Below are 19437 nucleotides of genomic sequence, written 5' to 3' on the forward strand. Positions count from 1 at the left end.
TCATAAAAGGTATTCAATGTATTAAGTTATCACTATATTGACATGAGTTCAGGGAATACTTTGTAGTGAGAAACATGCTGTCTAGACTATTTTCACAGAGGAGCACAGAGGACTGATAGAGAGCTTCATCACATGGTGCAACAACAACCACCTGAAGCTCAATACCAGCAGTCCACCACAAGCTGATTAGTATCAGCTTGTGGTGGACTACAGTGCTTCAAATAGGGATGTTGCTATAAAGAAGCTACGAACTAAAATGTTGATGCTTCACGCACATCTTCAACCCAGCAGCACAGAAGATCTATACAATCGGTACAGTTTCAAGGTGGACAACAATATCAGTGTCACCAATTCAGTATCTGACCAAATGTGAAATATGGCCACAATCTCCCCTTCTGATCCTGAGCTATGGTGTTGAATAATGGCCAAAAAAGGGTTTCTGCAGAACAATATGACATCACAGTGAAGTTGGATATGAACTGTCATCACTTCCTTGTCTTATCCTACGAGACATTGGTGAAATTTTGTCACAATTAGTGTATGGATTACTGAGTTATGTGTTGTGTGTGGCCACAGTGACCTTTGATCACCAAAATCGAGTCAGTTCAGCCTTGAGTTCAAGTGAACGTTTGTGCCAAATTTAAAGAAATTCCCTCAAGGTGTTCCTGAGATATTGTATTCATGAGATTGGGACAGACGGACAACCCGAAAACATGATGCCTCTGAAGCAGAGGCATAAAAGCTAGTATTTATTGTTTTATGGGACTTGAATCTAAGTCTCAAGTCTCCATCTACAACTACAAGTACTACTATGTCTATGAGCCTGTTCTGGGCCCGCACACTGCACTGTACTGATGTACAGTGGGTTTTGCATGACCAGGCAGTACTTTGATCCATCTGTAAATGTCTTAGCGTGTAACATGATGTGGTAGTTTCTTTTTTTAAGAATGGGTGTGGATGCACGCAGCCTTTTTCAGCAACAGCTCCTTTGAATGTGACAAACGGACATGCACAGAAGTAACAGCTTATTTGTTTGCAGTCTTGAATATCATCATTATGTGCATGTGAGTTGCAGGTTGAATGAACATTCAAGCCAGTGCATCTTGCACAAGGTGGGATGTTATGTTCTTTTCACTTTTTGCAGATGTGTGATTGTTTAAAACTTTATTTGTAATATTGCATTAGCCGATGTTATATAAAAGGATTATACATAAGCCAGGTCGTACATTTTTTGCTGATCTGTGTTGTTTTATATTTTCTGTGCTCACTGATAGCTTTTTAGCTTTAAAGTCCCCCTTCTCTCAAAAATGTGTATAGCTCATTGTTACATCACAACTGCAGATGGGTGACAAATTAAAAGGAAAAAGAAGAATAAATGAGTGGAGAAAGTGATTCTGATTTTGTACCAAGATGGCAAGAGGAGAAGATCTCAGAGACTCGGGGGACACTTCAGTCACAAAGATTGCTAAACAGGCTAGTGTCTGAATATGAGCAGTGACTATTTAGATCCAGAAGAAAGACAGCAGTAAATAGGGTCGGAAAATGTGGTCAACAGCTCACATTTGATGATGGTGATGCTCGTGCATTAGTGTGATATGAGAGGAAAAACAAAAAAAAGCAATTCTTGACTGAGGTGGCTGAGAATGTCAAAGCAGGACGTGATGAGACTGCAAGCAGAACAGTTCATCGACAATTACACAGAGAGGGATATTATAGTAGGGTTGCACTGCATAAACCCCTCATTATAAAGATGAATGCGCATTTGAGAGTTCAGTGGCGCAAAAACTATCAGCACTGGTCTACAGAGATGTGGAAAAAAGTGATCTGGTCAGATGAGTCATCCTTCAACATATTCTCGACAAGTGGGCGAGTGTATGTGTGGTGTGCACCAAGAGAACGGTTCAGGCCGCAATGCCTGACCCCTTTTTATGAGGGGATCTGGTGGTTCTGTTGTGTTGTGTCAAGCATTTTATTGGCATGGTTTGGGTTCAAGGGTTCCCTTAGAGGGAAGGGTCTCTACAGATCAATACAAAGTTGTTCTGAGTGATCATCTTTATCCCTTGATGAAACGTTCTATCCTGATGAAAGTGTCTCTGCAGAATGACAATGCCTCCATCCACAGGACACACAGGGTCAGTGAACGGTTTGATGAGTATGGAAATGATGTGAATCAGATGCTGTGGCCTCTTCAGTAACCACTTCTCAATCCAATAGAACACCTGTGTTAAGACAGTTCTCTCCACCACCAAACCTCAGAACACCTAATGAGGGAATATCTTCTGAAAGAATGCTGCTCATTACTCCAGGAGACCTCCAGAATCAATGCCACTGAAGCTGTAATGGTGGCACATGGTGACCCAACACCTGACAAGGCACTTAGTAGTTTTCTCCTTTAATTTGTCACCTGTCTGCAGTTTCAAAGCCAGTCCTGGACGGTAGGCAATTTACACATAGGTGATTTTGAAACTTGAAGCCATCAGTGCACAAACACTCATTCAGTGAGGCCGAAGACATCTTGGGCCAGTAGTTTAAGTTTTTAAATTAACAATATTTGCATTTTCATCGATTCTGGATTTTTCAATGGAGAGAGACCACACATGTTATTTTAACATTTTTAAGCGGTAATAAAAAAAAGAAATATATAACGCATTAATTAATATGACAAGCAAAGTATCTTATATGCCTTAAAATATGTCTGGATGGGAGCTGTAAACTATTTATTAGACTTTGTCTGTTGATGTGTTGGTTTATCAATGGTGTCATGCAATACTGCTTTGAATGGTCTTACACAAGAGCCACAGATGGGTCAGAGAGATAACACCAGATCTTTAGACATACACGGTTCAACTAAAACCTAATAAAAATCCTGCACTCACTGACAAACTTCTCCAGATTCAAGAGGGTCAGGAGGAAGATGCTTGTAGCCATGGCAACCATAAAAACGATGGAGAGCATGTTCAGCCAACAAAGATGATTTTCCTCTGAGGAAGTTTTATCAGAGAGCAAAACTGCCACAATGCTTTGATAATGTGAGATGAGCAACAATGCAAACAACAGCTTTCAATCAGATCTACTGTGTGACAACACAGGGCAGCATAATTCACAATGATACATGTGGGGAAGCATAACTCAGAATGGTACAGATTGATAGATACATACTTCTCTCATTTGTTATGAACAACACTCCACCACAGACCAAACTCAATCACCTTATCCGTGGGATTTATCAACATACAAACAACCACGACATAAAAAGAAATCTAACAAAAGACGTAAAGTCAAAATATAAGGTTTAAGATTAAAATCCCAGGGTGAGAAGCAGCCAGACCAGCAGTCCCCATGCCAGAAGTCTCTATTCTGATGCTGGCACAGGAGTTTTTAAGCCCTTCAGTCCCAGGTCAGGCACACCTTGTTGAGCAAATCAGATGTAGAACACCTTGGCAGAGCTAGAGCGGGCAGGAGAGGAAAAGGGCCAACCAGCACAGGAACCCAGATAGCCAGAACAGTATTGTATATTCACTGAGTTTTTACTGTTCCCATACAATGCCTGGATAACCTGCTGCTGTATAAAGGAATTTCCAAGTTTGGGCTCAATAGAGTACATCCGCCCATCTATCCATTGGTCTATCTGACTCACCAGATGTAGGCTGTGGGTATAAGAGTCTGCCATTAGTCATCTGAAATAGGCAGTCAATGGCAGGCCTCTTCCACCATCTCTGTGTTACCATTTTCAAAATCCCTGTCATCATGGGAACCAACAGCAATCTCCAAGCTAGCAACCTGCATGTGGATCAATGCTTAACTCTAACCAAGCGAGCAGCTGTTATCTTTTCCCCCCCCCCCCCACTATTTTGAAAGGACACCCTCGCAGCATCCTGGGCTTTGCACCGCCGAATACAATTGTGATTGGTTTAAAGAATACAAAGAAGCAACAGAGCTTTTTCCTCTGATACTAGAACGATGATTAGTGCAGCCAGACCTTTCTACAGCACTGACACTGCGCTGTGGAGAAAGGTCTGGCAATGTACTATCTATCTATCTATCTATCTATCTATCTATCTGTTCCAATTTGGGATCGATAAAGTACATCCATCTATCCATCCATCCATCCATCTTCACCACATTGTCTGCTACCCTGTCATAAAAGCAGATAAAGCCCATCATGTGAGGCAAAAACTCTACCACGTCCACAATACAAAGAAGTCATCAGTGTTCCAACACAAGCAGCGAGGCCTCCTTGTACCTCTGTAAGAGATCTCAGCTGCTCTTCCCTGCAGCAATTAGGCAACATCAGTCTGGCACAGGACCTAGAGGCACACGTTACACAATACTTCTTCTATTCAGTGTTAAATCAACAATATCCTCAACGAGCTGGCTTGTATAAACTGCTATTCGCTCCGATGTTCTTATCCTGTTGGAGATATCTTAGAGGAAGCAACTTATCACTTGTATTGCATCTAAGACAATAAATGGGTCAACCAACAGCAGCCTCCCTTGACGGTTTCCTGCAAGGCCTCTTTTCTCTCCATGGACAGGAAAGCAATATATGTGGTTATTAGGAGAGGCAGGGACCAAAGACAGAACTGCTTCTGGTGTTTATCTCAGACGAACCACCCAACTAGCCTGCGGCGTGTCTCTGACAGCAACAGTGGTTTGGGCTGACAACTGATAGGTGGTGGCAAGGAGTTAATGCTCCAAAGTTTGTTCAAGTTTACGAGGTTTAAATGTTTCATGCGAAGGACATTAGAGGAAATTAGGACAGGAGATGAGATATAAAATTATATGACAAAAACAAACAACCCAAGACATGCCATGCCAGGGCAAGGAGACCCTATCCACTATAATGATCTTCACATGCTCCTGGTTTAGTGATGAAAATGTCAGGCTGATAACAAACAAGCACAAAGATGAGCTCTTTCTGCTTCTGTACAAGCAGGGGATGCCTTGATTCTTCTTCGTGTAGTGTTACAGATTGTCTTGGACCTTTCTTTACCCTTATACTATCAACCAGTGATGATCAAAGGTTTTGTATATGCACACAGCTTCAGTGTTCAACCCCTGGGTGGATATAATTTGTGGGCAAGATGGACATACAGATCAGAAATGAATAAAGTCTGACTCTGGCCAAAGTAACCTAATAGGTTGTTGTGCACTATTGTCTGTCAACACCACTGGGTTGCATAAAGCTTAGCTATGCATTGTCAGTTTTCAGCTTTTAGAAGAAAACTGATGGATGAAAACGTTTTACAACAATGCACCACTCAAATTCTTTGTCAGCCAGACGTGAAGAGCCTGCTGACCACAAACAAACAGAGATTGGTGAATGATGATTAAAATGAAAGTGGATGACATTTGAACAATGGCGCATTCAATTTACACTGCCACTTCAGCAAGCAACAAAACGAGCTGCCGCCATAGCAACTTCAAATCAGACAACTGGTCCAACGTTCAAACAACTGAGTGATGACGCAGAAATCGCAAGTAATACAAAGGAGGATTATTTTAAACAACTAATAGAAAGCACTGTCACAGTGTTTTTCTCTGCCGTGGATGTGCCGACTGCTGCTCAGTGTACTCTGCTGAACTCACTGCACTATGTGAGGGTGTGTAGGTGTGTGTGTGTGTGTGTGTGTGTGTGTGTCGGTATTTCATATGCTGTCCGGGTGAAACACAACGCTGCGTCTAGATGTCTAAGCATATGCATGTGGACTACATGAGTGAGAGTGTGATTGTGTGGAGGGTGCTTGTGTTTACATTAGGAGGAAATGTTGAGCATACTTCAGCAATGACAGTATAAAGCCCTGAATGTGGACATGGCTAGCCTGGCCTCGTGCCCTTGTAGCGTCCGCTAAGGAGGATTATCTCTGCACAGCCGTGCCCCTCTCAAACAGCTGAGGAGCCTCCCAAAAACTGGAGAATGTTTGCTCTGCCAGAGGACACCCGGAGGACTCAAATTAGATGTTCCCAAAGGATAAAAAAAAATAGCGATACGTAAGCACAGTTCACCAGAAAGCGTTTGTGGATGCTTAGAGAAAAACCTGTTTCTCATTTGGTTTTAATGATGTTTTGCGCTTGTTGTTCAGGCAAAGTTCAAGTTGGTGAGGAGCCCCGGCTTCAAGAGTGGCTCAGGTCACTCATTGACATGATGGTTCTCAAAAGACATATTTTACAGAACCTGTTTCATCTACATCATGAAAAACTGAGAAGATGTATTATCCTCAAACTTCAACAGTAAGTCTTCTCACATGACCTCACACCGCAGCCCTGACGGTGACTTGCCTTTGGTGGTGCGTATTGTGAGTCTCTAGTGTACACATATTATGCAAACATCTGAAAAATGATTTTTCATCTATCAGCATCAGTTAAGCTGGATTGCATTTTCAAACTTTATAGTAATTGATAACCTGGCCTATTAATTGTTGTGAAGACTAACTAGTGTGGCTCCATACTCTTGCACAACAGGAGAGACCTTTCCTACATGTTATCTCCACTCTAAGCAGGTTTTTACTATGAACAGTATGTACTCTTAAAAATGCTTGATTTAAAACAGAGCCACCCCGAACAGATAGAAGAAAATTGTGGTGACTGACCATCAGAATGATCACGAGAGATATAAATATTATAAAATCTACAGAAAGACACTTTCTAGAGTCCCAGTTTGACTGACGTCAATGGCATACATATAGGATGTTTGAACAGCAGTCATTTTGACTTGTCGCAAAGCACAGGTGTTACTAATAGCACTAACAACAGCTTCGTTCTTTTCAAGCCTCCAAGTAAGCCATGACAGTGTGATAGTGAGTCAGCGTGCACAATACCAGGACTCTGAAACTGAAGCAGCTAAATACAATTTCACCATCGTTAGTTGAGTTGTTTTTCCAACTGCAACATGTCCAACACTGGGTCCTATATTCCCCATAAGGCAACCAAAAGCATATTATCATTAGACCCTCCCTGCACGCCTTTCAAACTCCATGCCTCCACTTTGCGTTGCAGGCTTTCTCTTTGTCACACTTCACAAAGCTCCTTCAGAGCCACAGACATTCCGATCTTTACATGCTCCGTGGTACTCTCCACGATGAGTAAACTGACCTTTCTGTATAAAAACTTAGGAATTTCCCTTTTATGCCAAACTGCTATCTGGCAACTCTCCCTCTAAAAATGTCAATCTCTATGATATTACAGACAATGTTCAGACAACAACCTTTTCTATATGATGCTATATCACCCATCTTCACCTCTCTCTGCCTTCTGGTCGACATCCAGAGGACATGAAGGCCTCTTCTGGTCAAGACCAGCTGACATGGTGAAGGATGTTACCAACGCCACTTTAACAGCAGTCACAGCTTATGTGCAAGTGTGTTGTAGAGACATGTATACAATTACAAAAGAACTCTTGCACATACAGCTTTAGGCACAAATTCGTTGACCCCACGTGTGTTTTTGTCGCTGTTGTAATTGTGGGTCAAAAATTATGCCACATATCTACAATACAAAAAAGTTTTGTATTTTTTCCTTTGCACTGTGCACCTTGCGATGAGTTTTGTGAGTAAGTCGAGGGGAAAACCGAGTGTGGGAGGATGGAAGATTAAACGAGGTAAAGTGATTAGTAAAAGCCTTCCTGTATAAGTGAACAAACAGGCAGCTCCCTCACTACAATCACATGTTTGCGACCAAAAATAGTCTGACAAAAGACTGGAATTAAAGTTTGGACACTTCATGATTTAAACCCAGTACAAACTGCATTGACAGGTGATCCTGGTCTGGATGGAAATCAACAGATGTTTTTGCCACTTATTCCCACGTCTGTGGAATAAACTTGACAGCTGTTGAGACACACACACAGCAGCAGCAAAGACAGAGAGCGAGAGGCTCGTCTTTCATGTTGCTGCAGGCATGGAGGTATCAGCGTGCAGGGTGTGTTTATCACTGTGGTGACAGCGGTTGTCTCTAGGGGGGTGATAACCTGTCCTGGGACACCAGAGAGCCACTGAGGAGATGAGCTGTCTGGGCACTGCTCACATCAAAGCTTTCTACTTTCGTGCAATCTTCTTCATACTCTTGAGGCAGATAACATCCTAAATGCCAACTGTGATCATGTGGAGGTGGAATGCTCACGCTCTAAAATCAAGTTGCTTAACATTGCCAAGGCCAACAGATTTGATGGATCTATAGCCATAAAAAAGCTGCAAAGCAACAATGTAAAAAAAAAAAAGACAAAAACAGGATTTTGGTCATAAATACTTAATCTATCAGGCATAATTTATCTACCAACAGTCCAATACTGCTGCATTTTTCAATCAAATATTTCTTCACAAGCGACCAAGAAAATGTAGTATTTTTATTTGCTGTCCAAGAACCTGAAAGATATACCACACAAGCCTTCAACTCATGCTCTCTGCACAATGTCGGGCCAGGCCTCTCCCCTGAGATATAAACCTCAAGCCTGAGAACCGAGCGTCATGAATTCTACTTCCTGCATGGGAGCTAATAATAGCGGGGTTCACCCAAAGAGGCATCTCAAGGCCTTCTGCTTGAAAAGCAGCTTTTAAAGTGTGTTGTTTTCCAGCATCAGAGCTGATTCCAGCTGCCTCGACCTCCACAGACGAGGTGCGCGAGCGCACGAACACACTCACGGATGCATAAGCGTGAACGCGCACACTCACGCACGCACACGCCATTAACATTGTCAAAGGCAGCCCTGTTTGAAGTCCAGTGGGCAGAGATATTGTGGCTTGTCACCAAAGAAACACAGCATAACACATTCAGCAGCGTCTCTCTCGCAGAGCTCACAGTATAAACAGACAGCAGTTAGTGTGATGATGTCAGGCCCCAGGAGGACGAGGGGAGCCGACTCTCGCCGTCTCTTACCTCTGAACTTCTTCGGAGGGTTGTTGAGGTCTCCCGCGTCGGGCTGGACGACGCAGCGGTCATCCACCAGGCTGTGGATACAGACACAAAAAGACATTGTTAATCAGATGCCACAGTCAGGTGCAGTTTTCATAAATAAAGCAGGGCTGTAAGTTCTCATAGTTTTGTTATTTATTCTTGAGTTGAAATGATCAACAGAACATCAACTGCAACAATTTCAATAATGAAATCATTTTGCTCTTGTCACTGTCTTCAGCAAAAATGCTAAAAATTTTTCATCGTTTTTGTCATTTTATAGAACAAACAATCGATTAGTGAAGAAAATAATTAGGAGACTATTAATATTAATATAATATTAATAAAAAATCATTGTTAGTTCTAGCCCTAATTTATTTATCTCTGGTTTAGGCTTTTCATTAATAATTTATAGTGGTGAATGTTATAAAATACTGCAAAACGCCCATCAGAAAACATTTACAATCATATAAAAGTCATGTAAAAGTAATCAAATAAAGGTGATCTTAACATCTTAATGGTTGGAAGCAGCACAAACATATCTGCTGTACTTAATACAAAATGTGTGCTGACTAATGTTAAACTAATCAACAAGCCTGTGAGCATTTCCAGCAGCATAACTCAGCCGCAGTGACAAACATCTAGATATATACTGAGATTGTTATTTCACTCGGGCATCTGAGCTACTGTATGCCACCGCATCTCTATGATCCCTGTGGGTTGTTGTGTAAACTGGTTGGGTGTGTGTTCGACATAGTAGTGGCCAAAACAAAGCATTCCCAACAAAAGCTTCTGCTGCTGGTGTTTCCCTACTCCACACAATGATGAAATAACTGTGGATTAGATGACCTGCGGGCAGGCTGGAATTTTTGGTGACAAATTTAGCTTTTACTAGCTTAGAATAACACTTGTCTGGACACAGGCCAAATCCCACATCCATTTCAGGCCTTGTCCCGAGGAACGTCTACAGTTGTCCAAACAGACCTGTCTACCCCTCCAGACGGTGCACCTCAAGGAACAAGGGGACAGACTAAGAAAGAAAGTGACAAAATATTCAGGAGCGTTAGGAAGAAATTATGCAGTGTGCAGTCATCTGCATGTGTGGACGATGCACAGAGCGGTCAGTCATTAACACAAGCTTAATACCTTTGAACAAGCAGGACAGGACCTGCTGAACTGTGCAAAGCATTGTGCATTTTTAACATTTTTAACCTTCCCTCTGCTTACAGGCCCCTCTCCAGTTACCAAACAAGAGCTGGGAATGCTGCTCAGCTGGAGAAGTTTTCTCTCCTCTCAGGATGGTTTCTTCCTCTGAGGGCAGATGATCTGGAGAGGGCTGCCGAGTTGGCGGTTGTGCGTGGAGAAGATGGCTCCTGGCCAAAACTGTCATGACAGTTTAGTAAATAGGTACGCTTTTGTGTGTGTGTGTGTTCGTGGGAAGCACTGGAACTCGAGAAAGGCCACAATGTCTCTATAGTGACTCAGTCTTTGCTGTAGGTCATTCCATTTTTCATGAGCAGGGAGGGGAGGTCTGGACACTGATCTGATGGTACTGACAGCATTACTGCACAGACACAATAAGCTGCACCTTCTTGTGATTATCTTGTGGTTTCTACCGGCGAAACGTCAATGCAAACGTTCTCTGACTGCCCCTCAGAACAGATGAGGAAAGGTGAAAGTGCAACGAGTGTGAATCACTATTGCATCAGAGATATTTTAGTGATAGCTTAAGAGCAATATATCCATGCACTCGGGCCATTCTGCAAACCCCACAGATAGAGCACATAATCGATATGCATCTTCTAGAAAATCAGAACTGCTCATATTTTGACTATGAGGTAGAACTAATGGAGAAGAACAACATAATATTGCTGCGACTGTGTGGGTGAATGAGTGGCTTGTAAACAGAGTTTTACCATTAGCTAAGAGTATCGTGCACAGCACCACCTCATTGTTTTTTCCTCTAACTGTGCCCTCCACACCCACTCCTGCCTCACTCTCACAAACACCCACACTTTATCATGAACTGTGCGTTTGCCGCCCCTATACTTCCTTCTCTCCCAGCACTATCAGTGGTGGTGGGGTCAGTCATGGCAGAGGCACCGCTTCAAAAGGCCTCTCACTGTTTCCACAGCTTTGTTCTGTGGGATAAACTACAAAAGTTACATCCACTGATCTCTCCTTAATCCCATTCTGTCACTGACAGAGAGACGCCTGCGACACATGCAAACACACACAGAATCAGAAGAAAACACTCTTTCTGATGGCAGAGCGCTGTCGCTCGCCAATTCAAACTTTCTAAAAACAGTCGCCACTTCTAGTGTGACTTCCTTCCTTCCAAATACTGCTCAGCTGGCAGTAGAGCAGAGTGTGAAGTGGGCCCACACACACATAATGTTCGGCCAGTGAGACGGACGTACCCCAGGGTGCTGATGAAACCATTGGTGGATCCCTCTGCGTACAGGGAGCAGATGTCCCCAATGTGTAGGAAGCTGGACATCTTATCCGACATGTTTGACACACACGGGGAACAACACCTGGAGCGGAGGAAAGGAGTCAAAATGGGTAAAAAGACAATAAATCACATAAAAATGACACATTGTGCTCCATGTAATCATCACAAAAGTCTAAAAAGCAGCAGAAGCATCCTCCTTTTGAATTCAGACATGATAACAATTGCAATGCTCCACATTTAATCAGCTCCAGCTATGGAAAGCCACTTACTGATTCCCATAATTATTGACATTTCACCTGTGGCTTTCAGTTTGCATGTGCAGACATGATCACGTCAGCGCGCTTAGTCACCATCCAAACGCACAAATCCATGCGGCTGCAGAGCTCCCAGTTAGGTGGCAGTGCAATTTTGAAAGGAGAGGTTTCCCTGAGAGGTCGGGACCGCACTGACACCGCTCTCTGGCTGCACGGATTTGCATAGAAGCTGCAGGAAAATTCTCTGGCCTTTACTGTAACCTGTTTGTGTTGTGCTCGTGGCCGAGGGCAGGACAGTTAATGATTAGGAGCTGCAGCTGTACCAGGAAGGTTTGTGCACCTGCAACAGGTCATCGCTGTTGAAGCTGATGTACGTGTGGGCGCTGCGCTTCCACTCCACACAGGTTATGCGCCTGCTTTTGGGGCACTGCCTCTCACTTTAGGGCGACCGATCATTAATAAATAAACCAGAAGCAGTGGTTTCGACTGACTGGCGTCTGCTGAGGGCTGGCAATAATGACATAAACTATGACATGTTCTGCTGTTACACAGTAAAAGTGCGCGCCGTCTAAGCCGCTCATCTGACCACTAAAACACATGAAAGTGGCTCAGACGCGTCCAGTGGATGGCTGTCTTTTTTAACAGCATCCGCAATCACAGCAGTCCGGAATCGTTATCGGCGTCGGACTCGCTGTCTTGCTTGTTTTTTCGGTCGCTGCTGTGTAAACGAGCACATCACAAGCGCTGCTCGTGAGCCGCGAGCGTTTAGTCGACCATTAAAGGAGAGGCGAACTAAAATCTTTCCCCCCCTCCGACGGGCAGAGAGGATGGTGAAGTATACAAGTTGTGCGCTCAACTTTACCTCGGTTAGTGGTAAAAGCTCGGCTGCTCAGCTTTCTCCGGAGCGGCTAAGACAGCATGACTGCGGCTCTCCTCTTCTCCGCCGGGGCCGAGGGTGAGATCCAGCCGTCGGCGACTGTAATAATCCACTTGTTGCTGTTTATTTATTTATTTCTTTGACAGCTCTGTCACCTCTCTGCGCCTGTAGGTGCTCCGGGGCTGCGATCACTGAGGAAGGCAGCACACTGGCTGGCTGAGCTGCCTGGCTCGATGCCACTTCTTCCTCTCCTCAAGCGGTCGTAGTGTTGATAGCTGGGAAATGATGTCCATGTGGTCCCATCCCATCACCAAGGGAAGTCTAAGCCGAGCCCAGCGCGGAGCCTTGATTTTTATGATGCACGGGGGAAAAGCCCCTAAAAACTGCCACACATAGTTATGTTTTTTGTTTCAGTAATTACGTCAATGCAGTTTTTAAGTAAGCGATTTTATTTACATTAAAGCAACTGACGTCTGCTATGTTTAGGAGCACCAATCGTAGTTCATAATTTTATAATATTTTTAATAAAAATAAAGTACAAACGTTCACTTCAGGCACGAAAGGGTTACTCTGCTAAGTTAAGAAGCCAGCTGACCGACCACGTGACTTTGCGGAAGTGAGAGTAGCAACAATATGAGCGGGGCTTGAGACGTGTCCCGAAAGAATGGTGCGCAGTTTTGCGTTGTTTGTCGTCTTTGGTTGTGTGACTAAAGTGTTGTGTAGTGAGGGTTCATCATGCGGGGCTCGGCCGGAACCCAACGCCCAGCAAGGAGCAGCGAGCTGCGGCTGTGAGAGCCTGAGGAGAGCCGCTGTGGAGCCTGTGGAGGCTGCAGCTGAGCCAGCCGACAAATACTCAAGAGGGGCCAGTGAGAGACCGCCTGAGGCGCAGGGAGATGGGAGGGAAGCGCAAAGCCAGGTAGTCTGCCCGCAGTTTGCCTTTACTGGACACTTCACACTAGCAATGGCATGAGACATGAGGAAGAAGGAAACATGCAACAAGTGTCCCAATGGGACGTTTGATCGATGATCCACCAGGGGATCCTGAAATGTGATCCACTTAAAACTTAAACCAAAAGATCCACACCCGTTCAGACCACATAAGATAAACTAAACATACATTTCTTAGTCATGCTTAAAACATAGGATAATCTGAGTTGCTGAATATTTGACATCTCCAACATAAAGAGAAGCTCAGACAGCTCTCAGTGCATTCAAGTTCTCGGTTTAAATTCAGTGTGGCAGCAGGCTGATGGAGTATCCACTTACTCTGCTGAAGTGCCCCTAAACAAAGGCGCTGAAACCCTCTCAGCAAACAGCACAGGTTTGCACTGCAAATCATCTGTTCAGCTCCTCTCAGCCAGGTACCAAGTAGGGAACATATTGGACTGATGAGCGTAAGTACATTCAGTTACTCTCCAACGGATATTTGACAGTGATTCAGAGAGAGACTGCATGTTTGTGGCATAATGGTTGATCGTGATAGACTAGTACCATAGCTCAATTTCCTGTTTGCTGTTATATATATATATATTTATAGATCGCATTCAGCTGGTTCTGAGAAAGGACAATTAGATTGTTATTTTTGGCTTTGGTTAAAGGTCATAGGGTTTGCCAATCTTAGTGAGGCAGTCAGACTGCCAAAGGATCATGGGAGTTCCCTCCTGGACAACCTCAGGCAATACTAGTTGACAGGCCCAGTACAATAGGCTACACAGTTAATTTATTGTAGGTGACATCTGGGACCACAATGTAAAAAAGGTGAAAATAAAAATTACATTTCAGCCCTGTACATAAAAACTGATCGTTAGTGTTGCATTTAAATAGAACAAATATCGAAATATGTACTCTGTTTGCATGTGTTGTGCCTTTTTAATGTTGTTGATTATGATTATATAACTGTATTGTGTGCCTTTGACTGCACTTCTGGAGTTTGTGGAGTTACCGTGCAGCCGAGTGGCCTGATAATCTCTCGTTGCACTCAGAAGTGGTTAGGTTTCCAGCCTTCTTAAAGACTGTTAATCCTTTCAATTCTGTAGCTTCTTCAGACTAAAGAGATTCTTGTAAAAAGAGTTTATTTCCTGCATACAGATGGTGCTGATTTCTGGAGGGGAGTTCCTGATGGGAACAGATGACCCAGGCATCCCTGCAGATGGTGAGGGCCCTCAGAGGCTGGTGCATGTGGACTCCTTCTACATGGACATCCAGGAAGTCACAAACCAACAGTTCCAGAGCTTCATCAGTGCCTCAGGATACCTTACTGACGTATGGATAAATGATGATATCTAAAGATTAAACCATTAGCTGTATTTTTCAATTAGTTGAATCAATTCAACCAGGCTAGAGCCAGTTTGAAAGTACATCTTTGGCAGTGGTTATTTTAATGCAGTAAGGTTAATAGGCTTGGCTCATAATGTTTTTATCCTTGTGCTTTTAGGCGGAGAAATATGGAGACTCATTTGTATTCGAGGGACTTTTGAGTGACAGTGTCAAAAACCAAATCACCCAAGCAGTAAGTATGATTCTTCAAAAAAAAGATTTGGAATTGAACTAATAGGTAGTGGAAATGTGATGTCATCAACAGGAAGTCAGCCACTTTTGGAGGATACCAACCTGCACACAGTCACCAACCATCTAGCTTCATTGTCTCAACCTGTTCGTTCACTCGGTTAAACCTCAGTTTGAACATGGTCAGTAAACACTGATGTGTGGCCTTTAACAGCCAATTGCACGACCAACAAACAAAGCAAAATTAGATCATGCTGAGGCTGTGAGTCCGGGACCGCCTTGCAGAGTAAACATGCGACTACAGCTTTAACATTTTCTCACTTTTAGATAAATGGCGAGCTATATTAGGTAGGTAGTTAAAATTAGACGCTTTACAAGTTACTTAGGCTTTAATGTCTTAGTATGTGTTGCATAGTTACAGCTTCACGTTGTTAGCTCAGTCTGCTACTCTGCTGCTGAAACACTACACACTGACCAGCTAAAGCATCCTCAAGAGGTCAAAACTCAAACTCAGAATTCACAATGGGTTTAAAGCTCCAGCCACCACTGGGTGGAGACACTGTGGGCAAGGACAGGGTAGCTCATAGAGTATATGTGCAGTTTATTTACCACTTTTATAAGCAGTGGAGTCCAGAGTTTTGAAGGACCGTTTCATATGTGAAGGATTTTAATTTAAAGGCTCACATTTGTGTTGAACCCTCAAGTGCCAGCCGTGGGTCGCACATATTTTTGGCTTTCGATAGAGATGAAGATATATACCACCGTCATTTAACAGCCTTGAGGATGTTCGTAGATCTGTTGTGAGAGCCCCGAGCACAGCAGGCCTCTCACAGACGAAAGCCAGACGGACAGCAGGGAATATACTGCTTCATCTCAGCTGTCATGTGCAGCCTGATCATGTGGCTGAGAAGGTGCTGTGCAGCTATTAGCACGGCAGTGCTGGAAACCATTAGCACCACTGCAATTCTGTACATTAAAGATGATTCTAGATGAACTCTGCAGTGTGTATCTGAGAGAAAATTCAATTAAGAGTATGACAGAAGTATAAGAGCAGTTAGTGAGCATTGTGAACACTTTGTTATCAGGTTGCTGCTGCCCCCTGGTGGCTTCCAGTCAAAGGGGCCAACTGGAGGCACCCTGATGGTCCAGATTCCAACATCACAGACAGGTAGAAAGATGCTCCACCTACCCTTGAAACCCCTAAAAGTTTTTGACCAGTCCTTTGATATTAAGGGGAACATATATTCAAGTCTGTCTTAAAACAATGCTGGCATGTCCATTTGTACAGTAGCAGTTTTGGGTCACTGTAATCGTTCTGCCTCTCCTTGCTGGCCATGAGTGTGATGCTAATGTACAACGCCGATTCCAGAAAAGTTGGGACACTGAAAACTGATAATTCAAATACAGGCTCAGCAATGAACTTAAAACCTGTTTTGCAGGCTGGATCATCCTGTTCTTCATGTGTCGTGGGCCGATGCTGTCGCCTACTGCTCTTGGTTCCACAAGAGACTTCCTACAGAGGCAGAATGGGAGTACGCCTGCAGGGGCGGCCTTAAAGACAGGCACAATATTTACTCATTATGTGACTGTAAAATTTGACAACATGCTTGTGCATGTGTTTTGACCTTCATGCAGTTTTGTTTATTTTTGACACTTCCGCCCCCGCATGTAGGCTTTACCCCTGGGGAAACAAGTTGAACCCGAAAGGACAACACTACGCCAACCTCTGGCAGGGGGACTTCCCCAACCACAACTCTGGAGAGGATGGATACACCACAACTTCACCGGTAAGACAGAGAAGGAAAGCTGGAGCGATGCCATGGCTGTGGGTGTGTTCAAGAGCCATTGTCACAAAACTGGAAACAGATCTATATTTGATCCACTGCCTGTAGAAGCTCCAGGAAATGAAAGGTGCTGGATAAAAGAGCTCATTTCAGAAGTTAATAAAGTCACACCAGCAGCTCGCTGCTCCAGAGATCAAATGAATAATAATTGGATATTAATCCAATCTCTTTCTCTACAGGAGCAGCTTTAAAGCATCAATTTAAAAGCATCAATCATGAATGTATGCACTCAAATCCTTTACGGGTATGAGCTGCTGGTGCATGTGCATGTTTTTGATGTGACAAGCTGAAAAATGCAAAGATGTTTACGCTTCGCTGATTGCAATGACACAAATGTCAATGAAGCAGCTTGGCATGTTGAGCAACAGAAAAGGAAACAATAGAGAGAAACAGATGGGACTACCTGTGAATCCAGACTGAAGTGATGTCTGTTTGTGACTCGGATCTTGGAAAGTCCCCTCAGAGTCACACACTCATCCTGGCAAAGATTCAGATATGCTCATAAGGTCGTACATTCAGAAGAAACAAGTCTTTCTAATAGTTCCTCGCCATAAAATTCTCAATCCAAACCTGCACTAATGTGACGTTATTCCTGCAGGTGATGTCCTTTCCTGCCAATGGTTTTGGCCTATATGACATGGTGGGGAATGCATGGGAATGGACCTCTGACTGGTGGACTGTGCATCACACTGCAGAAAAGCAACAGAACCCAGTGAGTACACCTTACGTCTAAGCTCTTGAGGTTTCTCAGGTTCAGCTTTTGCTCTGATATCTAATCGCTTTTCTCTCTCTCAGACGGGCCCGGCGTCAGGCACAGACAAGGTGAAGAAGGGAGGGTCATACATGTGCCACAAGGTAAAAGAGGATGCCTATTATGCTCAGTAGATTCAGTCAAAAGATCAAGTTCCACATCTTAATTATCAAACATGAAATTACAAACGCCAGTCTGAAGAATTGCTCAGATTGACAAATTTGAACTGTTAACATAATTCACATTCTGTGGCCAGTGAGGTCTTTTGTGATGTGAGTACTTGCGGTGCAAGCCTGTTTTTATAGCAAGTATTGAATCCAGGCAACAACAGCTCTGACGTCAGCATTTCAAAAGGAAGTGGGGGAGCTCTATTATTCTCCACCTGCTTCATTCCAAATGGAAAATGCAGCCTCTCCTATTCTCTCTTTTCCTCCTGGTATGGGAGGCTAAAGCACTTTCTGTGTCGTCTGGGAACTTGTTAGTGGTTCTGTCTGTTCTGGACTTAAGAAACTTGAAAAGTGTGAACACTTCATAATGTTCTTGGACACGACGAGAGAACTCATACCAGCACATATGGTGCATTTACTTTATCTGCAACAAAATTTTAGCCGCCCACCGGTGACCATTCCAGTTTGCTTGCCACCAGCATTGGTTGCCATGGGAATGTGACTAATTGCATGCAAAATAAGTCCTAAGCACAGAGGCCTGTTTGTTTCATATGAATAAACCATGTGAGCGAGAAGAGGACAGTCAGACATGCCTGATGAACGTGCACAAACAGGCTCAGTACAGGCTGCACACAAAAAAAGGAACCATTTCTCAAAAGCAGTTAGAAGTCAGAAATAAAGAAGTCTTTGTGTGATTGTCTCTGAAGTTTGTGTGTGTGTTTTTTTTTTTTTAATCTAACAAAGCTGTTGCCATTGCTGAGAAAAGTAATTAATTACAGTAAATTTCCCTCTCTTCTTTCCCTCTCCGCCAGTCTTACTGTTACAGATACCGATGCGCAGCCCGTAGCCAGAACACTCCGGACAGCTCAGCCTCTAATCTCGGTTTTCGCTGTGTTTCTCGGGAGCAAAGGTGACCTGACCTGCTCGTCTGAAACACAGGGTCCCTTCTTCCAGCTGCTCTCTAACCCGTATAGGTTGGAGAGTAAAATTCTGTAAGGAATTTCCTGGAGGATTTCTTATGTGCCATTAATGTGCATCTGAAGATGATGTTTTTTTTTTAAAAAAAAAAAACTTTTTTCATAAGAAATTAATAGAGAAGACAGTTGGCAGCCACTGGTTTGAAGAAACTTTTGAGCGGTAAAGATCATTGTGGTCTTTTACAGTAAATGTCAAAAACATCTTATCAGCAGCTGATAATGACAAGTTGTCATTATCAGCTGCTGAGATACAGACAAAAAGTCCATGTAAACTGTGGAATTGCTGTCAAAATATATTGTATTATTAGTAGTATTGTAATATAACTTTTGCAAACAATGATAAATCGGTGACATATGAGATCCTAAACAATCCCATATGTTTTTTTTTGTTTTTGTTTCTTTATCAGACATTATTAAAAGCTAACCAAATGAACCAAATGTTTGTCTTAGTGTGACTCAAAATTCTCTACTAAATTTGAATGGGAGGCTCATTTAATTGATGCTAAGGGAGCCCTCAGGGTGCCACTTTGCTATCTGTGTTTTATAATTATTGATCTCATGTTAAACAAGTTTTAATATGTAGTTGTCACATCCACTAGAGGGCAGCACATGCTCAAATACGTGTCTGTCTGTCTCTCTGTGTCAAGAGTGTTGGAATGAGTTTGTACATACCCATATTGAGAAGTTAAGCTGACACAGTACAAGCTCTGTCTGTAAGGAT

The 19437-nt window shown here is 43.3% G+C and overlaps 2 protein-coding genes across 11 annotated transcripts in view; one reads left to right on the forward strand and one right to left on the reverse strand.

Moving 5' to 3' along the window:
* Positions 1-12760, reverse strand: part of LOC121616152 (inositol 1,4,5-trisphosphate receptor type 1) — a 70105-nt gene extending 57345 nt beyond the window's left edge. For all 10 annotated transcript variants that reach the window (XM_041950891.1, XM_041950883.1, XM_041950899.1 and 7 more), the window contains exons 1-3: positions 12458-12760; positions 11307-11423; positions 8872-8942 (exon numbers count right to left, since the gene is read on the reverse strand). In XM_041950891.1, the coding sequence (XP_041806825.1) occupies positions 8872-8942; positions 11307-11328 (93 nt within the window). In that variant the 5' untranslated portion in view covers positions 11329-11423; positions 12458-12760. The remainder of the gene's footprint in view (positions 1-8871; positions 8943-11306; positions 11424-12457) is intronic.
* sumf1 (sulfatase modifying factor 1) lies at positions 12411-19130 on the forward strand. The gene is made up of 10 exons (XM_041950923.1): positions 12411-12550; positions 12644-13388; positions 14561-14734; positions 14907-14981; positions 16063-16145; positions 16417-16539; positions 16650-16764; positions 17420-17533; positions 17617-17676; positions 18552-19130. The coding sequence occupies exons 2-10, from the start codon at positions 13137-13139 to the stop codon at positions 18651-18653; spliced, it is 1098 nt and encodes a 365-aa protein (XP_041806857.1). The 5' UTR covers positions 12411-12550; positions 12644-13136; the 3' UTR covers positions 18654-19130.
* The last annotated feature ends 307 nt before the right edge of the window (positions 19131-19437 follow it).

This window comes from Chelmon rostratus, chromosome 2 (genome assembly GCF_017976325.1).
Source record: "Chelmon rostratus isolate fCheRos1 chromosome 2, fCheRos1.pri, whole genome shotgun sequence".
Lineage (NCBI taxonomy): Eukaryota > Metazoa > Chordata > Actinopteri > Chaetodontiformes > Chaetodontidae > Chelmon > Chelmon rostratus.

What these genes read in the sequence shown, in the direction of transcription:
- sumf1 (XM_041950923.1), top strand. Translation starts at nt 13,137, where the DNA reads ATGGTGCGCAGTTTTGCGTTGTTTGTCGTCTTTGGTTGTGTGACTAAA. An exon ending in AGGGGCGGCCTTAAAGACAG is followed by an intron (nt 16,540 to 16,649) that starts GCACAATATTTA and finishes CCCCGCATGTAG; the next exon opens with GCTTTACCCCTGGGGAAACA. An exon ending in GGTCATACATGTGCCACAAG is followed by an intron (nt 17,677 to 18,551) that starts GTAAAAGAGGAT and finishes CCTCTCCGCCAG; the next exon opens with TCTTACTGTTACAGATACCG.